This window comes from Schistocerca cancellata, chromosome 1 (assembly GCF_023864275.1).
Source record: "Schistocerca cancellata isolate TAMUIC-IGC-003103 chromosome 1, iqSchCanc2.1, whole genome shotgun sequence".
Lineage (NCBI taxonomy): Eukaryota > Metazoa > Arthropoda > Insecta > Orthoptera > Acrididae > Schistocerca > Schistocerca cancellata.
The window spans coordinates 390,150,484-390,175,932 of NC_064626.1; the positions used below are offsets into that span (position 1 = coordinate 390,150,484).

General features: G+C 42.3%; 1 protein-coding gene across 1 annotated transcript in view; it reads right to left on the bottom strand.

Moving 5' to 3' along the window:
* Positions 1-765: 765 nt before the first annotated feature.
* LOC126175542 (eukaryotic initiation factor 4A-III) overlaps positions 766-25,449 on the bottom strand; it is a 51,164-nt gene continuing 26,480 nt past the window's right edge. Inside the window, exons 4-10 of the mRNA XM_049922381.1 lie at positions 11,280-11,413; positions 11,067-11,155; positions 3,222-3,360; positions 1,707-1,822; positions 1,488-1,595; positions 1,206-1,333; positions 766-969 (exon numbers count right to left, since the gene is read on the bottom strand). Of these exons, the coding sequence (XP_049778338.1) occupies positions 953-969; positions 1,206-1,333; positions 1,488-1,595; positions 1,707-1,822; positions 3,222-3,360; positions 11,067-11,155; positions 11,280-11,413 (731 nt within the window). The 3' untranslated portion in view covers positions 766-952. The remainder of the gene's footprint in view (positions 970-1,205; positions 1,334-1,487; positions 1,596-1,706; positions 1,823-3,221; positions 3,361-11,066; positions 11,156-11,279; positions 11,414-25,449) is intronic.

Sequence of the window (25,449 nt, forward strand, 5' to 3'; positions counted from 1 at the left end):
TCCATCACATCACGACTGCTGTTACTCAGTAAACACAAATGATCTTTTTAGGACATATATTTACATTTCTAAAAATCTTGTGGATTGTTTTGTATAAGAATATGAAAAAGAAACTTAGAAGATACAATGTTAATGTTATGCGGATATCTTTCTCACAATAATTTCACATAAATAACTAAAAATTAAAGTACTCCAGATCCAAATATGCTTTTAAGATACATAAAGAGGAAGGGAGGGAAAAGGGGAGCATAAATCTGCAGCACTGTGACAAACCATGAGAGCAACAAGCATTGCTAAATGTATGTTAGGGGCAGAAGGGTGTAAAACCCAGTCATTGTAACTGCTGCCTGGTCAGAGTGTGTAATCCTTTCTCTCTCTTTTTTTTTTTTTTTTTAAAAAGCACTACTTTCTGGGTAATCACCCACCACTGCAGTAAGAAATAAATGTAAAATAACTACATGACAACCAGAAGGCAAACCAACAAGAACAAGAAAGGCATCAAACTGTAATTTGCTGTGTATTTTTAGGTGTATAAAGCTAAGGTGAAGTTTTTAAATTACAAATATTTACATCAAGTATATCAATCAACCAGTTAATGTGAAAATATTTATCTACCTCAGTTCCAAGTAGAAACCAATAATCCTATCTCTCTCTCTCTCTCTCTCTCTCTCTCTCTCTCTCTCTCTAATAAATTATAAAGAAATACTATTTACTTAACTGATAAGATATAACATAAATGCATAACACTGAGAATAATGAATATCTCTCTCTAATAAATTATAAAGAAATACTATTTACTTAACTGATAAGATATAACATAAATGCATAACACTGAGAATAATGAATATGAACTAAAACATCTGATACAAAACAAAAAATCTTCCTCTGCCAGATAAAACAAGTGGTCACCAGTTCTCATCAATGCAGAAATGCATCTTAGGCTCCAGACTGTTCATATCAAATCAGCAACTGTAATAAAAATTAGAGTACATTACATACAAAGAAAACTTAATTTCAGTTACATATAAGCAATATAAAATAAACCAATTCCTTCGTTAGTGTAACAAATGTTAAAAAGTCTACAGTAGAAAGTCACAAACTTAGATGCATTATACAGAAGCTTAATGAAATAATGCTGTTCATTTTGTACAAGAACCCATAAGAACCACAATGGACCTTCTCCAAACTACATATTAGATACTTACCATTCATTGGCATTTCGTCAATCTGAGTTGAATAATATTGTTCAATGTCTCGCAAAATCCTTATATCATCAGTTTTGACAAAATTGATGGCAACACCTTTTCTCCCAAATCGGCCAGAGCGACCAATCCTGCAAACAGGTTGTTCACATGAAAAATATTTTTGTTGGCTTTGAGGCCACAAAAAAATACAAGGTTCTCTAACTATTACTGACACAAACACATGATTTCAGACAGAGGTATAGAAGTGATAAAACTGGAAAAATAAATAATTTTGCTGCCTACCTGTGGATGTACAGTTCTCTGTTGTTCGGCAAATCATAATTTATTACAAGAGATACTTGCTGAACATCAATGCCTCTAGCCCACACATCTGTTGTAATAAGAACACGACTGAAAACAAGGAAATGTTTTCCACTGAATTAAATCAATCAAAATTAGGCATTCACACACATGTACATACATGCTCTGTTACTACACAAAAGCAGATGCAAAGGCCCTTACCTCTGCCCTGATCGGAATTCCTTCATAATAGCATCACGCTCCTTTTGGGGCATGTCTCCATGCATTGAGCTAACAGTAAAATTTGCCTCTCGCATTTTTTCTGTTAGCCAGTCTACCTATTAGGAAAAAAAAAAATAATTAGCCAAATTACGAAACAAAAATAAGTATTGTATGACGGTATTCCACAAACATACCCGATTACAAGAAACCGAATTTACTTTTTTACAATTTAATTATCCAGTTTTTAAACAACAATCTTCAACCTCCTTCAAAGTGCTCTCCACTAGCAGTAAAACACATTTAACCGTTCATTCCACTGTTAGAAACTTCCTTTTTTCTTTTTTAATTCCTCTTCTGCAATGCCCGCTAGTGCTTCCATTCTTTTTCTAAGGGGTAAAGTTGGGTGTCTGAAGCACAGGGATGTTCCATTTTTAGTAAAAAAAAATGGCGCACACATGCACACACTGCACTGTGTGAGCCGGGACATTATTGATGTGGTAAAACAGGTTGTCCAACTGCCACAAATCAGGTTTCTTCCACTGGTAATTGATGAGTGGGATTTGTCATCAATTGACATTTCACGACTTTTGAAATGGGAGAACCGTTTACCCACTTGAGTTTGCCCCATTGCATCATCCATAAAAGCCAATTTCAGCATTTCAAGATTTCTGTGGCAGATTCTCTGAAACTACTTTACCTAAATCGCTTGGCTCAGTGATATGGAAAAGGTAACTCAAATACTCCTGCCAGCATAATTTTGGTACTATAAAAACTCTGGCCACAGCATCAGTTAGAGGTCACAGCTTAGAGTGAGCATGGGCACCACATAAACTGGAAAGTTATAACTATGCTTCTTAATACAAAGATCATGTACAGGCATTTCAAGATCTGCAGCTACACAGTGAAGTCAACAGTATCTTCTGTTAAGCTTGTAATAAACAAACAGGAAATCATTCAACAACTGAAAGTATTCAAAGTTGCAAGTGCGTGGTTCACATCTTAACTTCCAAAAAGGGAATCTTGGACAATGTATCAGACAACAGTATTATATAAACATCTTCTGTCCACAACGAGGGTCAGGGCTCTTTCTATGATGCACGTAATTAACTCTAGTGCAGCCACTAACGTTTCCCATGTCCACAGTTTGACAGTGCAGTGTGGATGTGACTGACCCTTATTTATATCACCAAGTGGTTCCCTTCTCTCTCTCTGTCTGATCGTTTATGTAGGGGGGAGGAGGGGGAGTGACGCTGACACTTATTGTAGCTTGAAAAGGATTCGTCTAACAGTTGGCGAAGTTTCATTCTTTTATGTGAGCCTGTTGATATGTCAACAAACTCAACACTTCCAATATTCAGTGAGTTGTTTCCTTTACTCCTAAATCATTAAAAATGAACCTTATATGATAAAGACAAAATGAAAAATTATGTGCATCTTACTACTGAACCATTGGTAGTCAGATTTGCAACATTACATTCAATGAAAGTGAATAAATATATTAAAAAATTTCATTACCTTCCTTTTTGTGTTGCAAAATATAACAGCTTGTGTTATAGTTAAAGTATCATAAAGGTCACACAAAGTATCAAACTTCCATTCTTCTCTTTCTACAGCTACAAAGAACTGTTTTATTCCTTCCAGAGTCAGCTCATCACTGTTGGCAAAAAAATACATTTTTATTCTTGCAAAATTATTTTAACATCAAAGTGCAGCTCTTTGTATTTAAGAAAGGCAGTATACAGGTGTTAATGAGAAGTATGTCATACTTCTGATACCCAATTAATTAAACAAAGTCATTGAAAAAATAAATAAATAAATTTCAATCCAGAAACTTATTAATTCACAAAGAAAAAGGTGGGCTAGTGAGTATTAACATTCACGAGGTAATAGTTAATAGACACAGTCAAAATAAATAAAGAGTACAAGCTTTCATGGCAGGAAAGAGGTAGGGAGGTGGTTGTAGGTTAGAAGAAGTCCCATTTCCTCCTAAAATGGGATCCCCTCTGGGTCCTTAAGTGACCTGTTACCCCTCTAATTTAACAAATTATTTGCCTCTGTGGTATGTAATTGCTGAGCTTCACAGATGAGTGATTAGATTTGTGGGTCTAGAATGAAGTATCTTAGGAAAATTGCATTTTTTCCCCCTCCCCTTTAGAATGTATACTCTGATACCAAAATACTCTCTCCGTCAATCATAGTCATAGATATACAAGCTAGTTCCCTATTTTTTACCATTATATAATTTTAGCATCATTTCCATACAGTGTATTACAATGATAAGCATCTCTAAAGAGTGCTCCTCTCATCTAGGAACTAGTAATTTCATAGTCTGAAGATTTCCTTTATTCAGCCAGCCCAGGATGTTGTGCGATATGCAAAAATCAGAGGTAAATATAATACTTTCATTGTAAACTTGACTAACAATAATAAAATCTGCATTTTTTCATTATAATGAGACTTTTATTATTTCTCCTGTACATTCAGTGCAGTTATAATGCTGATTAACTGCAACAGTTTAAATTTCTAAAAGACTGACTACCAGCAGAACAAGTGCGAAAGCGAACTGAACACAACTGAAGGCAGTTTGTCTGCGCTCACTGACTGTTTACTATAATATTATTGTTTGACATTTATAGATATACAGTGTAGGTCTTAGAGAATCGCAAAAATACTGATGTTCTCCCACTTACACACTATGATTTATTCATCAATTATCACTTAATTAGCTGTAGTAAACATACATCCCCCAACTTGCAAGGGAACTCAAGGATGGCCACAGCAGCCAGAGCCAATGTCACGTGTATGCTACTTGTGCTTGTGTGAACGCGTGTGCATTTTCTACTTCAGATGGAGACCTTTTGGTCAAAAGCTAAAACGTATAGCAGTCTTTTTGCTGTGTCTGCCTGCGACTCAACATCTCCTCTATAAGATGAGTAGCATTCTATTCTTTTCATGTTGTTATTGTTAAAACTAATTATAATTGTGATCCATTCATTTCTGCTTAATGGGAAAATATTTAGGACAATTTTACCAATGCATAAACGTACTGATAGTACTACTGGTATCTGGCATAACTGACAATCATCATGATGCTCTATTATTATCAGTTCCAGAAAAGGTGTGCTGCCACTATGTCACCATTCCAATAATTTATTGCACGAAACTTCACAAAACAAAATCAGCATTATATTTGGTTAGTGTAGTTCATTTTGGGTGAATTCAATGTAAAGCATTACTCAAGGTAATGCTGATATCAGCCTAATCTTAATTTCAGATGAGATGTCATTAAAGCAAGCGACAGTGGAACCAAGACACTTGAAGCTATCAATTCTTTCAAATGTGTATCTATTCACATTGAAAGATGATTGCATACTGGGTTGATACACTTTCCCAAAGGCCATATATTTAGTTTTATCTTAGTTTATCATAAGATCCATCTTCTTACGTGCTTGACTTAGGGCTGTAAAAGCTTCTTTCAGTGCTGGTGCTGTCCATGCTATGATGTCTACGTCATATCCATATGCTAAAATTTGCACCAACTTGTAGAAGATGGTGTCCTTGGTTTGTAGGTCTGCTTCCCTAATCACCTTCTCGAGTGCTACATTAAATAATAAGCATATTAATGCATCTCCTTGATGCAGCCAACATATTCTGAGTCGTGGTCACCTTTGTGCTCATACGGCAAAGACTACCAAATCCATCAGTTAGTCCCTCAGCCGTTAGGGGTAAAACCCAATGGGACTCGGGGCAAGTAAGGCTAGCAACCTGCTTCCCTGGTACTTTAAATATGATGTTGGCAACAATCAGAGCAAAATGCCTCGGACCTTTAGAGGTGACAGAGTCCCACCTCTAACTGACAAACCAGGGACTCCTAAGATACGACTTGGCAAACAAATGGTAATGAGATGGGGAGCTATTAATATCAATGGGGGCTACTCTGGGAAGAAGGTAGAGCTGGCAGAGGCTGCAAGTAAGATGGGGCTGGACGTTTTAGCTGTTAGTGACATTCGGATAAGGGGTGAGAAAGAAGAGGAAGTGGGAGAATACAAGATCTACCTGTCAGGAGTCAAAGCAGGAATAGCACAATGGGGTGTAGGGCTTTACATCAGGAAAGAAATGGAACCCAGCGTAGTTGCAATAAGGTATGTAAACGAACGACTGATGTGGATAGATTTGACAGTGTCTAGCAAGAAAATTAGGATTGTGTCAGTATATTCGCGAAGGGACAGATCAAGATAAGATGGATAGTTTTTATGAGGCACTCAGTGATGTAGTTGTTAGAGTAAAGGACAAGGACGGTGTTCTGCTCATGGGTGATTTTAACGCCAGGATTGGAAATCGAACAGAAGGGTATGAAAAGGTTATGGGTAAATTTGGAGAGGATATGGAGGCCAACAGGAACGGGAAACAACTCTTGGATTTCTGTGCCAGTATGGGCTTAGTAATCACAAACTCCTTTTTTAAACATAAGAACATTCACCGGTATACTTGGGAAGGCAGGGGAACCAGATCTGTCATTGACTATATAATAACAGATCAGGAATTCAGGAAGGCTGTGAGGGACACACGTGTATTCAGGGGATTCTTTGATGACACTGATCATTATTTAATCTGCAGTGAAATTGGGATTGTGAGGCCAAAAGTACAGGAGGTCAGGTCCATATGTAGGAGGATAAGAGTGGAGAAACTTCAGGATATGGAAATCAGGCACAAGTATATAACAGCGATCTCAGAAAGGTACCAGTTAGTTGAATGTAGCCAATTACAGTCATTGGAAAAGGAATGGACAAGGTACAGGGACACAATACTAGAAGTGGCTAAAGAATGTCTTGGAACAGTAGTGTGTAAAAGTAGGAAGAAGCAAACAGCTTGGTGGAATGATACAGTCAAGGCAGCCTGTAAAAGGGAAAAGAAGGCGTATCAAAAATGGCTACATACCAGAACCCAGGTAGACAGAGAAAGTTATGTTGAAGAAAGAAACAAAGCCAAACAGATAATTGCAGCATCCAAGAAGAAATCGTGGGAAGACTTTGGAAACAGGTTGGAGACTATGGGTCAAGCTGCTAGAAAACCATTCTGGAGTGTAATTAGCAGTCTTCGAAAGGGAGGTAAGAAGGAAATGACAAGTATTTTGGACAGGTCAGGAAAACTGCTGGTGAATCCTGTGGATGCCTTGGGAAGATGGAGGGAATATTTTGAAGAGTTGCTCAATGTAGGTGATAATGCGATCAGTAATGTTTCAGATTTCGAGGTAGAATGGGATAGGAATGATGATGGAAATAGGATCACATTTGAGGAAGTAGAAAAAATGGTCAATAGATTGCAGTGCAATAAAGCGGCTGGGGTGGATGAAATTAAGTCAGAACTCATCAAATACAGTGGAATGTCAGGTCTTAAATGGCTACACAGGATAATTGAAATGGCCTGGGAGTCGGGACAGGTTCCATCAGACTGGACAAAAGCAGTAATCACACCAATCTTTAAACATGGAAACAGAAAAGATTGTAACAACTACAGAGGTACCTCTTTAATCAGCATTGTGGGTAAAATCTTCTCGGGTATTGTTGAAAGGAAAGTTCGAGTATTAGTTGAGGACCAATTGGATGAAAATCAGTGTGGGTTTAGGCCTCCTAGAGGTTGTCAGGACCACATCTTCAGCTTACGGCAAATAATGGAGAAGTGTTATGAGTGGAACAGGGAATTGTATCTATGCTTTATAGATCTAGAAAAGGCATATGACCAGGTTCCTAGGAGGAAGTTATTGTCTGTTCTACAAGATTATGGAATACGAGGCAAACTTTTGCAAGCAATTAAATGTCTTTACATGGATAGTCAGGCAGCAGTTAGAGTTGATGGTAAATTGAGTTCATGGTTCAGAGTAGTTTCAGGGGTAAGACAAGGCTGCAACCTGTCTCCACTGTTTTTCATATTATTCATGGATCATATGTTGAAAACAATAGACTGGCTGGGTGAGATTAAGATATGTGAACACAAAATAAGCAGTCTTGCATATGCGGATGACTTAGTTGTGATGGCAGATTCGATTGAAAGTTTGCAAAGTAATATTTCAGAGCTAGATCAGAAATGTAAGGACTATGGTATGAAGATTAGCATCTCCAAAACGAAAGTAATGTCAGTGGGAAAGAAATATAAACGGATTGAGTGCCAAATAGGAGGAACAAAGTTAGAACAGGTGGACGGTTTCAAGTACTTAGGATGCATATTCTCACAGGATGGCAACATAGTGAAAGAACTGGAAGCGAGGTGTAGCAAAGCTAATGTAGTGAGCGCTCAGCTACGATCTACTCTCTTCTGCAAGAAGGAAGTCAGTACCAAGACTAAGTTATCTGTGCACCGTTCAATCTTTCGACCAACTTTGTTGTATGGGAGCGAAAGCTGGGCGGATTCAGGTTACCTTATCAACAAGGTTGAGGTTACGGATATGAAAGTAGCTAGGATGATTGCAGGTACTAGTAGATGGGAACAATGGCAGGAGGGTGTCCACAATGAAGAAATCAAAGAAAAACTGGGAATGAACTCTATAGATATAGCAGTCAGGGCGAACAGGCTTAGATGGTGGGGTCATGTTACACGCATAGGAGAAGCAAGGTTACCCAAGAGACTCATGGATTCAGCAGTAGAGGGTAGGAGGAGTCGGGGCAGACCGAGGAGGAGGTACCTGGATTCGGTTAAGAATGATTTTGAAGTAATAGGTTTAACATCAGAAGAGGCATCAATGTTAGCACTGAATAGGGGATCATGGAGGAACTGTATAAGGGGGGCTATGCTCCAGGCTGAACGCTGAAAGGCATAATCAGTCTTAAATGATGATGATGATGATGATGATGATGAGAGGGTCTGAGTAACTTCCTCGAACTTGAATGCAGCTTCTTACATCAGACAGTATCATTTTAACCATTCTCAGGAGCTTTCCATGTATCCCCATCTCCTGTAGACCATCAAACAACTGGTTTCTACTGATGCTGCAGTATGCAACCTTAAAGTCAATAAAGAGATGATGTATTCCAATTCTATATTCAACAGTTTTCTCCAAAGTTTGGCACAGGTTGAAAATCTGGTCTATTGTTGACCTTCCTCATTGAAATCCGCTTTGATATATTCCAATTTCTTTATCCACCTTTGAGAGTAGTCAATCAAAAATGACACAAAGTTCCCAAAGTTCAGGAGGATTATCCTGGGGTGGTTTCTACACTCCATTTGGTCGCCCTTTTTATATATGGGACATAATATTCCTTATTCCATTCATCTAGTATCCTTTCCTGTACCCATATGAGAGTGACAAGTTCAAACAAAAACTGCTCTAACGTTGCTCCTTCACATTTTAGCAGTTCTGCTGGAAAGCTATCTGCCGGGAGCCTTGTTATTCTTCAGCTTCCTTAAAGCTTTTTTAACGTCCTCTAACCCTAGGCCATCCAGTGGCTGTTCATCATCCAATCCTTGCTCACAATCATTATAGATATCCAGGTCATTAAGGTATCATTGCCATCTTTCCAGAGTCTGTTTACTCTCAGTTATTATGTTTCCTCTTTCATCTCTAATCAAGCTGGTTGTTGGAGCATATCATCTTCTAGCATTGTTCACTTTTATAAAGAACTTCCTTGTTTCATTCTTCTTCTTGGGCAGTTCCATACATTCTCTTTCAGCCTTAGTCCATTCCATTTTCTTTCAGCGATGTGTCATCTTTTCTCTCGATAATCCTCCAGCAAGCTTCTTGTGTGGTTCGCCTGTAATGTCTTTCAATGCGAACTGTTGCAAAGCAGTTATTAGCAGTGGGACTATGGGCATGTGGACCTCTAGCCTGTCTTCCACCACATCGACATGTATCGCTCAACTGGTGCTGACAGAGGATCACCTGGAAGATGGAATGGCGCACAGTGCTCTTCAGTGATGAAAGCAGAGTCTGCCTATGTGGAAGTTATGGTCATCTGCACAATGTAGACCTCGCGAGTGCTGTCTAGTAGAGTTCATACATCCAAGAAACACTGGCCCCCATCTCGGGTCTTATGGTTTGGAGTGCAATAGTGGCCGAGTGGTTCTAGGTGCTACAGTCTGGAAGCACGTGACTGCTATGGTCGCATGTTCGAATTCTGCCTCGGGCATGGATGTGTGTGATGTCCTTAGGTTAGTTAGGTTTAAGCAGTTCTAAGTTCTAGGGGAGTGATGACCTCAGATGTTAAGTCCCATACTGCTCACAGCCATTTGAACCATTTGGAGTGCAATACCCTAAAATTCTCTTACATCTCTGGTGCTTCTGGAGGGGATGCTAACCAGCACTTCGTACATGCAGGATGGTGTTCGACCCATTCTTTTGTTGTTCTTGCAACAAGGTGATGTGTTGTTCCAACATGATGGCATTCGCCCACACACTGCCCACGAAAACTAAAAGTGTCCTGCAAGACATGCAGCAACTTCCCTGGCACAAATTCCAGATTTGTCTCCCCTCGAGCACATGTGGGATACGAAGGGACAGGAAGTGAATTGTGCGACTCATCAACCAACAACTCTTACAGAACTATGTGAACAGGTCGAGCAGGTGTGGCATAACATATCCCAATAGAGTATTCGCTAATGTAATATCAACTGGATGCCACAATCAGCACCTGCATTGCCGCCTGAGGAGGCTACAACACATGCCAATATGGATGTTGCAGCGTGGGTCAATACCTGGAACCTTGGAACTGCTTTTGCTATTGATCCGTAAATATAACAATTTGTGTACTCCATATGCACTGTTGCAACATTAAATTTCGAGTGTAATGGAAACCTTGAAAAGGGTGCTATAATTTTTTTCCTCAAAATTTATGGTGATTATTGGTGCCAAAACACAGCAATGCAGCTTTCTTAGGGTTTGCTTATTATCTCACATTCTCTTCTGTTTCCTCTAATGTAAACACTTGTTCACTGAATGGTAGTGAGCAGCTGTGAATTGTCTGCGAATGTTAGCTGTATGGTTGTATGGGGGGGGGGGGGGGGGGGGGGTTGTTTGGGGGAAGAGACCAAACAGCGAGGTCATCGGTCTCATTAGATTAGGGAAGGATGGTGGAGGAAGTCGGCCGTGCCCTTTTAAAGGAACCATCCCGGCATTTGCCTGGAGCGATTTAGGGAAATCACGGAAAAACTAAATCAGGATGGCCGGACGCGGGATTGAACTGTCGTCCTCCCGAATGCAAGTCCAGTGTGCTAACCACTGCGCCATCTCGCTCGGTACGAATGTTCGCTCACTTGTGTTCACTTCCATTTGCTCTGGTGTAAACCAGGCTTAAAATTGCATGTGTATGCTTCTTAGAAAACATTCAGATAAAAGCGTTTCATTTACTTTAAGTGCAACTTTATTCTTACCGTTTTACTAAAATCCTTATTGGATCTGTCATGAATTTACTTGTCATTTCCAAAATTTCATGAGGAAGTGTCGCAGAAATAAGCACCACCTGAAAAATAAATACATTTAGTAGCAAGCAACAATTCTGAACTAGCTTTAGAACCATCAGAACCCATTCCAACACAATTTACAAAACTATTACAAAAAAACGTTCCTTCAGAATGGTCAAATACCTGAGTAGCTGGTGGAAGGTATCGATATACATCATATATCTGTTCTTTGAAACCTTTGTTTAACATTTCATCAGCTTCATCTAAAACCAGCATTTTTATTGATCGTGTCCGCAGAACTCTTCGTCTTATCATATCTGTAACATAGGAAATTTTTTGTTCAGTAATAATCATTCAAAAACATTATTAGACTTACTATTTAACAAAAAGTTACACCTGCATACTACACAAGCAACCTTATAGTGCGGGCAGAGGATACTTCATGTACCACAATCATTTCTCCACTGTCCTGTCCCACCCGTGATTTTTCGAGAAAAGAATGAATTTCAGTGTGATTCAAAATAAGTTTTAATGTCCTAGTGAAGTCATCGTCATTTCCAAGATTGCTCGACTTGTTGGATTTTTCATATTCCCAAAAATAACAGCAAGTTTCTCTATAACGGGGAGTGCCCTTTTTGTAGTAATAATAATAATAATAATAATAATAATAATAACAGTAGTAGTAGTAGTAGTAGTAGTAGTAGTAGTAGTAGTAGTAGTAGTAATGGCCTGGAGTACTTATGGAAAACAGTTTTCTGAATGAAGATTCTGATGGGTCAAGCTTACAATCAGCATATTACTAGTTTGTCTACTAAGTGTGAAATACGGACTTTTAGTGTGAGAACCATACAAAAAGTGAGGTCTGCTAGGCAATTAACTGAGTGATTTAGTTTTGATAATTGCCTTAAGAACAGGAAAAAAACAAACAAATCGGTCAGGGTACAGACTAGTGGAATGACTCATTAATTTAAGGAGAAGTAAATACATATAAGTTAGGCTGGTACATATGTCAGAGCAGACGAGTGGTCTCCCATTGCTCATCCGTGGTGAGAAAAACCTCATCTACATCCTACCCCTCTCCAACCTGAATACGGGCAAAGACCAAAGTAAGGAATGTCTTTTTGTCAGGAGATCAGCAATAGTAATAGTATGAAGGCTAACCATGTAACGGACATCAGTTAGACTGACAACAATAAAATAAATTAGAATTATATTAATACCTTCAGCTGCTAATGGGCGTTGATATACATCAATGGGGACAGGTAAAAATGTGTGCCCCGACCGGGACTCGAACTTGGGATCTCCTGCTTACATGGCAGATGCCCTATCCATCTGAGCCACCAAGGGCACGGAGGATAATGCGACTGCACACCTCCTGCGAGACCCACATTCTCACCTTGTATGTCCACACACTACATTCGTAGTGTCCCACCCCAACACACTCATTACTTGTGGAAGACATTCTTACCAAGTCCCGTAAGAGTTCGGGGAATGTGTGTGCATTCGCACAGAAGAAGGTCATGGCTGGTATTGCCAGAACTATATACATGTCCGAAAGAACATACACCATTGATTACCTGCAGCCATCTAGAATGAAATTAGTGCCCTTGGTGGCTCAGATGGATAGTGTGCCTGCCACGTAAGCAGTAGATCCTGGGTTCGAGTCCCGGTCGGGGCACACATTTTCCTGTCCCCGTTGATATATATCAACGCCCGTCAGCAGCTGAAGGTATTAATATAATTCTAATTTCGTTCTAGACGGCTGCAGGTCATCAATGGTGTCTATTCTTTCGGACATGTCCGGAAGAACAGACACCATATCCTTATAAGTATACAATGAAATAATGTGGGAGAAATAATCAGTGGTTAATGAACCTGCCTAGTAAGCAGAAGACCCCAGGTTCAAACCCTGGTCCAGTACACATTTTCATTCATCGCCGCTGATACCACGCAATGTCCAAATGCAGGTGACAGCAGTGATCCCCTCCAATTTACAGAAATAATCATTTTAGAAGGTGTGTGGGGCCAGTAAGTGAACCCTGTGACATCCCTCCAATAACTGCCCCACATATAAGTAAATTATTAAAGAGGGGGAAAAGCACCCACTATTCAAAAGAGTGCTACCCCTACAATGGAAAACAAGTTGTGTCAGACAGAAGGGGCTAATCTTGTCTAAGAGCAATCAAAACAGACCAAAAGAGGGAGACCAAGGCAGCTGATAGAGATTAAAATGTTCCTGAGCATAAAAATAACTTTCACAGAGTATATGGACAACCATTTCAACTATTTGTGATTCATACACTGGTACTAAAGGCAAAGAATCCAGACGAGCATGTTTATCAGGGATAGCCAGAAGGAAGGGGCTGCTGTCTGTAAAGGCTCCGCAACCATAATATGGGAGCTGGCTCATTACATAAAATAAAATTCTGTGTTATCTGAGATGCAGAGGTGATATAGGACAGTTGATTCTTTTTGGGATCAACAGATGTAGGAGCACTGCACAGCATTAGTCTGCTCGATATTGTGGAATTTATTAGAGGGGGCAGTAGCTCACTAGTTGCTGTTCAGACTCCGAGTAATTTGCACCTGCAAATGTTGGGCAAGTAATTGCTTCTTTATCAAAATGATCGGGGACGCACACATGACTTGCAATCCAGAGAAAGGCAATTGGACTGGCAGTATGACTAAGGTCAGAGAGAAGGTAATGAATAGCTGGTATCTTAGTGTTACTCTTGTAATACCTATTAATGGCCTGGAGACTGATCATGTAGTCATTACAAATTAAAATGTGATCGAGGTCTGATTAATAAAACATAGGGCACTATTAATGGCCATCAGATCCATTGTAACAAAAACCACATGTTCCTGACTGGCATGAGAGGTAAAAGCAAATCCTATCCAATACCCAATCCATGGTTTTGGAGCCATCAGCACAACCCTCAGGCTTCTGAAGAACTGCGAGGAACAGATGTGGGAAGCTCATGAGAACAAAGTTTAGATCACTGAAATACACTTGCCCAAATTTGTGGTCTGGGGGAAGGACGAACAGGTAGGCCTTCCAAGAGGTTAGATGAAGCTCCCAGCAGAGAGTCTCGATGCACATTCCAACTTGTAATACCACCCTAGGGTGGTCAAGGTATCAATGATCCCTGAATACAAAAAGAGAGTAAGCGTTGGCATCGTCCAACCTGACAAGGGAAGATCCTTGCTACATCGAGGAGACACTACATGAGACTAGTCCAGAAGGTGTAAGTGGTCAGTCTTAGGGCTGAGATACATGTGAGAGGTTTTTTGCTCTCAAAAGTTTGGTACTATTAGATAGTATCTGCATAATTATTTACACTTGGGGCAAATTTTCACTTTTATTTCCTTTTGAGTACTTTCTGTAAGTGTCTGAGAACACTGAGAGAGTAGATAAAAACAACCATGTTGATGTTGGATCAGAAAGTGTATTATGCGGCAGAATGATTTTGGAGTATGCAAGAATCTGAATGTAGAGCTTGTGATGAAATTTTATGAGAGTGAGAGTGATGGAAGAAATACTCTTTGTAAGTGGACCCCAAATTGTGTATCTAGATACTATTATGTGTAAATCCATTAGTGTTAAATACAGACATCCATTAGTGTTAAATACAGTTTGGATTCCGTAGAAATGTTGGAACACGTGAGGCAATACCGACTCATCTTAGAAGCTAGATTAAGGAAGGGCAAACCTACGTTTCTAGAATTTGTAGACTTAGAGAAAGCTTTTGACAATGTTGACTGGAATACTCTCTTTCAGATTCTGACGGTGGCAGGGATAAAACATAGGCAGAGAAAGGCTATTTACAATTTTTACAGAAACCAGATGGCAGTTATAAGAGTTGAGGGGCATGAAAGGGAAGCAGTGGTTGGGAAGGGAGCGCGACAGGGTTGTAGCCTCTCCCCGATGTTACTCAATCTGTATATTGAGCAAGCAGTGAAGGAAACAAAAGAAAAATTTGGAGTAGGTATTAAAATCCATGGAGAAGAAATAAAAACTTTGAGGTTCGCCGATGACATTGTAATTCTGTCAGAGACAGCAAAGGACCTGGAAGAGCAGTTGAACGGAATGGACAGGGTCTTGAAAGGAGGATATAAGATGAACATCAACAAAAGCAAAATGAAGATAATGGAATGTAGTCGAATTAAGTCTGGTGATGCTGGGGGTATTAGATTAGGAAATGAGACACTTGAAGTAGTAAAGGAGTTTTGCTATTTGGGGAGCAAAGTAACTGATGATGGTGGAAGTAGAGAGGATATAAAATGTAGACTGGCAATGGCAAGGAAAGCGTTTCTGAAGAAGAGAAATTTGTTAACATCGAGTATAGATTTAGGTGTCAGGAAGTCATTTCTGAAAGTATTTGTATGGAGTGTAGCCATGTATGGAAGTGAAACATGGACGATAAATAGTTAGGACAAGAAAAGAATAGAAGCTTTTGAAATGTGGTGCTACAGAAGAATGCTGAAGATTAGACGGGTAGATCACATAACTAATGAGGAAGTATTGAAAAGGATTGGGGAGAAGAGAAGTTTGTGGCACAACTTGACTAGAAGAAGGGGTCGGTTGGTAGGACATGTTCTGAGGCATCAAGGGATCACCAATTTAGTATGGGAGGGCAGCGTGGAGGGTAAAAATCATAGAGGGAGACCAAGAGATGAATACACAAAGCAGATTCAGAAGGACGTAGTTTGCGGAAGGTACTGGGAGATGAAGAGGCTTGTACAGGATATGGCAGCACGGAGAGCTGCATCAAACCAGTCTCAGGACTGAAGACCACAACACCAACAACAACACTCAGAGACATTCAAAAGCCAAGTTGAGAGATATATGATAAGTAAAGCTTTACCAGACAAACATTCATTTTAATGTTTGACTTAAAGAACCACTCATAACTTCCTGTAGGTCTGATCATCATCATCCAATATCATAATATTATTATTAATAAATACAATGTCATATAAAATTATAGATACAGTAGTATTATTTCCAGTTTTCCAAGTTCTAAAATGGTTACATTCAAATATACCTGCAATTATTTCCCTGTTAATTATTCTATGTTATAAAATTACTTTGCCTGATTCGTTGAATTGTGGATATTCTGATAAATTTCTGCTGTGGAGGTGTTAGAAACAGTAGCCATTTCAGCCAACAAACTTTGCTGTTCCTGTAACCCTATAACTGTACATTCCATAATGCTGGCCTTTCCTCGGACAACCTAATTAAATCCACACTTCATCCTGAGTCCAATTACTTGGAGCTTTCTTCACTACCTTTTTTTTTTTTTTGCTGACGTTCATCCACATTGCATATCCACTGTGACAGTAGTCTCAATTGACCTGACAATACCAGCACATGCACACTGCTAGTTGCAGAGTTTATGTGGCACAGTAGGTAGTGCACGAGCCTTTCATTCATATTTTCATATTAACGTGGGGGAAGTCTGTTGAGTAACAATTTTTTTTTTATTTTCATTCATTAATCTACATAATGTGTCCATGATTTTTTATATATTGTTTGTTGTATAGCACTATTTAAGTTTAGAACTTTCGAAATAGGCTAAATGTTCATGCTGTTCATTTAGGATATAAAATAGGCAATTTCTTCACGCAGTTTTATTTAACATATGCACAAGTATGGCAAAATATATTACCAGGATGTAGTAACGTACAAATTGTGAAATACAACACAAATTTTGGACATAATACAAATCTGGGACGCAATGTGGCCACTCAGCACTCTCCAAGTACTCTCAGCTCACCTGACAATGCCGGTATAGTTTTTCTTGTGAGAGAGCTACAGCAAGCAGCTCTTGGGAGATGGAGATTACTGTAAACAAGAAAAGTCCAAACTTGCAATGCACGACTATCTGAGATCTTCCTCCACTCTCTGACACTGCCAGTGAGCTAACCCCTGGCACTGTTTACACAACACGTATTACACGTAAAAGGTCTGAGAGTGTGAAAAACCTTCACATGTATACATTGCTTTACTGTATGATGATAGACCTGCTGAAATAATATCAAAGCTGAAAGTGTTGCTGAGCCATAAATCTGGTAGCCAAAGCCCAACTGGGATGAGACCATGGCCTGACAAATATGGGGAGGAGCAGCACAATCTGCAGCCCAAGAGGTATGGGCCAGAAAGCAGAGAGCCTTAAGCTTTTGCATGCAGCCAGTTCTTAGTTCATGAATATCAGGCAGCCTTGTCAGCATCTCAGCTTTTTATCACAGAGAACTCCCAAAAATCGGGAACGTGCAACAACATTGAAGCAAGTACCCAAGAACAGTTCAGCGTCAGTATGGACTGTGGTATGACGACAGAAATGCACAACTCATGTTTTTGGGGGGGACAACTGGTACCCACGAGAAAGAGGCAAAGCAGAAGCTCGGCAGATGGCATTTTGGAGATGGCGTTCAGTCATGGTTAGAGACTGTGAGCTATATCAAGTGCAAAAGTTGTTGACATAAATCACGGGTATGACCAGTGATATGACCGATGTCACTAGCCCATTGAGGGCTATGAGGAAGAGTGTAACACTTGGTACAGAGCCTTGAAAAATGCTGTCCTCTTGGACCAGTGAGGAACTGTTGGATGTACAAACTGTAAACCACACATAAAAACCAATAGGGACACTTGAAAGCCCCAGTCATGAAGAGCAAGTTAAAAGTGATGGTGTCATGTACTGTCATATGCCTTATGCGGGTAAAAAAAGGCTGTACTGAGGTACTATCATTCAGAAGAAGCTTGTCAGGTTGCCGATTCCAACCTAGCCCAATGGTCTATTGCAGATCACACCTTCCAGAAATGGCTGATGGGGAGACAAAATGCCCTACAATGTGCCAACCTGCTACTGAGTCATTCCATGTCAAATCAACATAGAAAAGTATAATTTTCAACCTGACTGTCTTCAATATTCACAAAATTTGGCCTGTTCATTGCACATGACAAGAGAATGAAATATACCAAATTACAGAATTTTAGCACAAGTAAGACAACAGAAATGACTACTCAAATTTCTAAAAATGTGATGAAAATCTGACAAACAGTACTGGCAAAACAGCTGTAACTTCTGTTCTAATACAGATAGAACAGTGAACCAGGTAATTTTGGAATGGTCTTAGAAAAATCTTTTCAATTATATGAAATTTTGTCATATTTGAAGAATGTACACAATTATGGTCAGTGACTTCTTTGACTTTTGGCCTTAGTATCTCAAAACACATCAGTTTCAAAATTGACAGAAAAACTATGTATTTGCTTCGTCATGTTACACTATACAACATAATAAAAAATCAAGTTTGGATGACAATGGGATTAGAAGTTATAAATTAACTTGTACAGCAATGTGCTGCATTAATGCAAAGTAAATTATATTCTGACGCCAACAATATGATACAAAGCACTAAAAACATGTTCAGTGTTAAAAAGGAAGTGTTATAACAATGCTCAGTAAGGTAACAATGTAGGCAGGGCAATATCGTGCTATCAAATACTGGATGACAGTGTGGCCGCTACATGTATACAGATAGTTGCTGCAAAAGGTGCTGTGTGTTGAAATTATACAAATCTATTTTGAAGATGGAGTTTGAGATCATGTATTGCTGTAAAGCACTCAGGGAAGATGGCCATAATTTCAGGGTCAAGGGCCTGTATCGGAACCTTTTACACTGAAACAAGTGGAAACCACAAACCTGCATAGCTCCTCCTCAGATGAATCAGACACATCTGTAGCCACAAAAATAGTTTTAGATGCAATAAATGATAGCTTTTTATCTATTGGCGAGTCCCCAGTGGAAAAGAAGAGACTGTAGGACAAAACAAATGCACAGAAAAAGTTTTAACAAGAGTGTGAGATATTCCGAAGTAAATACATACTTAGTGTGGAAGAAAATGCACATTATGAAACAAATGTTGAATCTGAAATGATAATGCAACTGAAAAAGAAATTCAGCAGCAGCAGCAGCAGCAGCAGCAGCAGCAGCAGCAGAAGATCCAAATTCTGACTCCTCTTCTGAAAAGATTGAGCATTTGAAGGATTGAAAATGAATTTGGAGTCTCTAACTATTTAGTGAGAAAAGTAAAACAATTTGCAGTAGCCACCAGAAAGATCGCAGGGGGCGCACTTCGGCACGGCACGTCACGGACGGTAGTTGCCGCAAGTAGAGTCCTGTCCACCAGAAGGCACGCGAGAATTCAGCCGCAACCTCTGTCGGCGGAACAACAACAACTCAGGCAGCACGGGCCGTGCCCAGTCAGTTCATATCGGGCATGCCTAGGGGAGAGTTCCCGGTCTACGCTATGTGAAGTGCGACGGAAAACGTGAACTGTGTTACTACACAATTGGCGATGAGTAGCGTCGTTCTTTCGCGTGTTGCGTCGTCGTTCTTGTTTCGCAGCTTATCCACGGCATGGAGGATTTAGTGCGGGTTTTGATTGAGCAGGGGACGGAGCTCATGGCAACCATGAAACAAGTGCTTCCGGCGTTGCTCTCCATGCAGTCTGCTCCAGTGCCGTTCCCTCCTCCCTTTCCCCTGTATGACGAGACGGCGGAGGATTGGGACGCATATGAACATCGTCTTTGGCAGCATTTCCAAGTGTTTCATGTTGCCGATGCGGAGGTATGTCGTGCTCTTTTCTTGTCTTGGATATCTCCCTCGCTGTATCAAGTTTTGCTAACGCCGTTGCAGGAACCCTCATCCTTGTCTTTCGACACATTGTGTTCATTGCTGTCTTCATATTATCGCCGTCGCACGCATGTTGTGGCGGCTAGGGTCGAGTTCTATCAATGCAAGAAGCAGCCCCATCAGTCTTACAGGGCGTGGGCCGCTACCCTGCAAAGTTTTAGTCGCAAGTGTCATTTTGTCACGGAGCAGTAGCGAGAGTCGTAGGCACACGTTATGGTGCGCGACGTCATTTTTCATTCGGCCCCTGATAGGGAGGTCCGGCAACGGGCCCTGCAGTTAGAAGACCCTGCCCTTGAGGAAGTCCTGTCCATTGCTCAATCTCTCACGCCGCAGGTCAACAGTTGGAAGCGTGGTGCGATGTCGCGGCTGTTCAGGGAGGCGCGGCCGCGTCCACTCTGTCCAGGGTGGACGACGTGCGAGCGGTACCATCCGGCCGTTACGGCCACTCCCGCACGGTGCGTAAACAGAGTTCCAGCCGCCGGCCCGTTACCGTCCTGTGCGTCGTGCTATATACATCATGATCGGTCAGAGTGCTCGCAGCATTGGGCTGTTTGTTGCAAATGTAATAAAAAAGGACACACTGCTAAAGTTTGCCGCTCAGCCTCAAAAGAATCGAAGGAAGCAGGTACAGAGGACATGGACATTGACATTCAGGAAGTTTCATCGGGCCAGGCTCCCGACGCATCGGCACACAAACTCTTTATCGAGGTGTCGGTTTGGTCGCGCCGATTACAACTGCAAGTAGATACGGGCGCGGCAGTTTCTTTGTTGAATGCACAAACTTATTCCAACCTTGGGTAGCCCCCGTTGGCACCAGTTTACTGGCGCCTACGCGATTATGGTAAACAGTTCATTCCACTACTGGGTCAATTCACTACCGACGTGACTTACAAGTCAGTCACTCGGCCTATTACTTTTACTGTTGTCAGTGATGCGAGCTCCGCTAACCTTTTTGGCTTGGATGCCTTTCAAGCTTTCGGTTTTTCTATCGCTGACACCACACAGTTGGTCTCTGAAGACATTCTCTATCAATCATTGGAATCCTTGATCTCTGACTTTCTGGATATCTTCGAGGAGGGCCTGGGGCGTGTTTCAGACTTTGAAGCTCACTTAACGTTAAAGGCGTCGGCTCGCCCGCATTTTCTACGCGCGAGGCAGATCCCCTTGGCTCTCCACACTCAGGTAAAAGAAGAGCTAGACCGGCTGACAGCCCTCGGGGTCGTTCTTCCCATTTCTTCTAGTGAGTGGGCTTTGCCCCTCATTGTCAGGAAACCCTCAGGAAAATTACGTCTTTGTGGCGATTTCAAGGCCACCATTAATTCCCAATTGGTGGTGGACACCTACCTTTTGCCTCGTGCTGATGAATTTTTCTCCGCCATGCCCAATATTTTTCGAAAATCGATCTTTCGGAGGCTTATCATCAGATACCACTTGATGAGACTCCAAACGGCTGGCAGTCGTCAACACCCCGTTTGGCCTTTACCAATACCAGCGGTTGGCCTTTGGCATATCCAGTGCCCCGGCGATATTCCAGCATTATCTTGAGCGTGTCACGTCGACAATCCCTCATTGCATTAATTATCTGGACGACATAATTGTGACAGGCCGCAGCACGAAGGAACACTTGTACAACCTTCGTACCCTCTTTCTCAAATTCAGGTCTGTGGGCTTGCGTGGCAACCTGCGTAAGTCAAACTTCTTCCAACCGTCCATTGAGTATGTGGGCTACACCATCTCTCGGCACGGCGTCCAGCCGCTAGGAAGTTTGGTCCAAGGTATCGTCGATCTTCCGCGGCCCGCTTCGCTTAAGGAGTTACAAGCTTTTTTAGGCAAGATTGCCTATTACCACCGGTTCATTCCCAGGGCCTCCACCACAGCCCGCTCCCTGTACTGCCTTCTGCGCAAGGGTGTTCCTTTTGATTGGTCGCCTGCATGCGAGTGAGTGTTCACCTCGTTGAAGGGCCTCCTCGTGTCAGTGCCGTGTTTGGCTACTTTTGACCCCAATAAGCCATTGGTCCTGGCTACAGATGCTTCGCAGTATGGGGTGGGGGCAGTCCTGGCCCATCGCAACGCGGATGGTTCCGAGCAGCCACTGGCGTTTGCGTCTAAAACTCTTAGTCCCACGCAGGCCCATTACTCCCAGGTGGAAAAAGAGGCTTTGGCCGTTGTCTACGCTGTTACCAAGTTTCACCCTTTCTTGTATGGCACGAAGTTACGTTTAATCACTGACCATAAGCCGTTAGTATCGTTATTTGGCCCCGCCTCTCAGATTCCAGATAGAGCGGCCCACAGACTACAGCGCTGGGCCTTGTTCCTCTCTAAGTGCCATTATGACATTCATTTTCACCCTACTGGACAGCATGCCAACGCAGACGCTCTGTCCCGTCTTCCGGTGGGCCCGGATCCTAAGTTCGATCGAGAGGAGATTATGTGTTTTCGGTTGGATGTGGCGTCCTGCCATGCAGTTGATGGCTTCCCGATCACTAGTTCTAGAGTTGCCAGGGAAATGGCAGCTGACTCAGTTCTCCGGCAAGTATTTCGCCTCATTCAGCAGGGGTCGTCATCCCGACCTCCAGGCCTGACCTCGGACCTTCTTCGTAATTATTTTGTTCTACGAAACTGCCTCTCTGTCTTGGAAGGAGTTCTCCTTCTGGCTACCGATGATACAGCTCCGAGGTCAGCGTTCTCTTCATGGCCGCCTGCAACCCAGGCATGGGAACGTGTTCACATCGATTTTGCGGGCCCGCTTCTCAATGGCTTTTGGCTCACTGTCATTGATGCTTATTCCTGATTCCCATATGTGGTTCGCTGCTCCTCAACCACTTCAGACGTTGCAATCCAGGCACTGGCAAAAATCTTTTCTGTGGAAGGTCTGCCAGTCACCCTGGTCTTGGACAATGAACCTCAGTTTATTTCGCAGACCTTCCAGGATTTTTGTAGGCGCTTTGGTATTCGGCACGTTTGCTCTCCCCCCTTTCATCTACAATCGAATGGGGAAGCCGAGCGCATGGTGCGCACATTTAAGACGCAGATGAAAAAGTATGTGCACGAATTTCCTGCGGAGGAGGCGATGATGTTTTTCCTGACGGCATACCAGACCACACCAATGGGATAACGCAGCCCCGAAGAGCTCCTCCACGGGCGCCAACCTAGGACTCTGCTGCACCTCCTCCGGACTGGTCCTCGCCAGTCTTCGCAAAACAGAGTACCCAGCTTTCCACCGGGTATGTCGGTCTGGGCACGTGGGTTTGGTCGCAATCCACGTTGGATACCAGCGGTGGTCCTGCGCCGAAATGGCCGTCGGCTCTATACCTTGCAGGCAGGGGACTGGGAGGTACGTCGTCACCAAAATCAGCTACGTCCACGTTTGGGCACCGGCTTCCCCATTGCCGGCACCCGTGTTGGTTTCTCAGGGGATGCTACCACCCCTCCCCCCTCTGACTCCGCCGCACTGCGATGGTTCTCAGCCTTGGCAGCCTCCAGTAGCTCCAGCACCGGCATCGCCATCATTAGAGATGCCCCTGCGAGAGCCGCCCCCCCCCCCCCCTCACAGGTCCGGTTTCTCAGGAGGCTGGTTCACCTGTGGTCGTCCCTTCCCCATCGTCCCCGCCACTGGGTCTTGTCCCTCCCGAGGTGTTCCAGGATCCGGAGTTCGACGGCTTGTCTCCCGCTCTGTCCCGGGCCCTGGTGGTGGGACGACGGGGGCCTCTTTGTGTGGGTCACTTCCAGCCGTATTCATAGGTTCCGGCTCGAGGGATGGCAGATCCCCTTGACTCCAGCCTTCCGATGGACTTGGAGGTCATCGCTCGAGGGATGGCAGATCCCCTCGACTCCAGCCTTCCGATGGACTTGGAGGTCATCGCTCCTGCATGATGCTCCACCTTCCGACGCAGTGGATCACAGTGGCTTCACCCCCCGAAGGAGGACGAGGGCAGCAGCCACCAGAAAGATCACGGGAGGCGCATATCGGCACGGCGCGTCACGGACGGTAGTTGCCGCAAGTAGAGTCCCATCCACCAGAGTGCACGCGAGAATTCGGTCGTGACCTCTGCCGGCGGAACAACAACAACAACAACAACAACTCAGGCAGCACGGGCCATGCCCAGTCAGTTCCCGGTCTACGCTATGTGAAGTGCGACGGAAAACGTGAACCGTGTTACTACACAATTAGTCAAAGAATGTGGTATCTTAGCAACTCCCAATCCAAAACAAACATGTCTCAAGTGAACAAACTGTGAATAGTGTTGTAGAATTATACAACAGGCATGATAGAAGCTGCTACTTGTCTGGGAAGAAGATTTTGTTTCTGTCAAGGAAAATGGTTCCAGGATTCATAAACAAAAACAACTATTGCTGGGAAACCCCCATGAACAGCATCACGTGTGCAAAGCTGAACATTCAGGACTGAAAATAGGATTATCAAAATTCTGCCAGTTGCGACCCAAGAACTATGTTTTGGCTGGTGCAACAGTACCCGTAGTGTGTGTGTTCACAGGATTCACAGAAATGTGAAGTTCATGTAGGTTCCAGATCAAAAGAGTTGACAATGATATAGTCTGTCAACTTAGCACATACAAACAATGTCTTGCTCAGATCAATTGTAATCCTGAACAGCCAAAATGATAACTGTCCACATGTGAAAACTGCTCAGCTATCATGACACACCTGCAAGAGTTGTTTGAGGAAAATGGAATTGATAAAATAACATGTACACTGTGCACATATACAGACAGAACAACTCTCCAGCCATGTGTATCATATGTGGAAGACTTCTCAAAAAATCTAGCAGACAAATTACAAAAAAGTTTCTGTTGCATTCCTTCAAAGCCAACGTATTTCTACATCTGAAAGAGACACTTGGTGACAATGAATGCATTGCAATTTGTGATTTTGCAGAAAATTATGCATTTTTCCAGCAGGATGAGGTGCAGGGGTTTTATTGGAACAATGTACAGGCCACCATTCATCCATTTGTTGATTATACACAATGTACAACTGATCACATTTCCTTTGTTATAATATCAGAATGCCTTATACATGACACAGTGAATCTTCATCTCTTTCAGCATCACTTGGTTACTTTCACGAGATCCTATTTACAAACCGCTATACCAGTCGCAAGCCCGGGTCCTCATCTTACAAGTGATGAGGAAGGAGGAGTGACAGGAGTAACACCTCGTTAAAAAAACTGTGGTTCAGCTGGCCCAGCTGATAGCACTCTGTGAGGCTCCTGCTTAGGGTACAGGTGAAAACTGGTCAACAGCTTCCAAGACGGATGAAAATGGTTGATACAATCTCAACGGCAAGGATGGCGGGAGAACCACAAGGGGAAGTTGGTCTCCATAGCCTGGGAAGGCAAAGGGAGTAAACCCTGAAATCAAACCTACCGGAGCCTACAACCTCTGTAGTAACATGACTAGGTCGTAACAATCCTAATCAAACCAACAACATTTTCAACTAAAGCATGGAGGACAAACTTAAGGATATAATTACCCTAGGTGGTACTCAATCCACCATCGCCTAAGACAACATTGTGGGCCTTTGGATTCTGGGGAGCCCACACCAACATGCTACAAGGATGAGTCGGAGCATCCTGAAACCTCTAGAAACACGATTGCATAAACAATGCAACTACTTCACCACACTG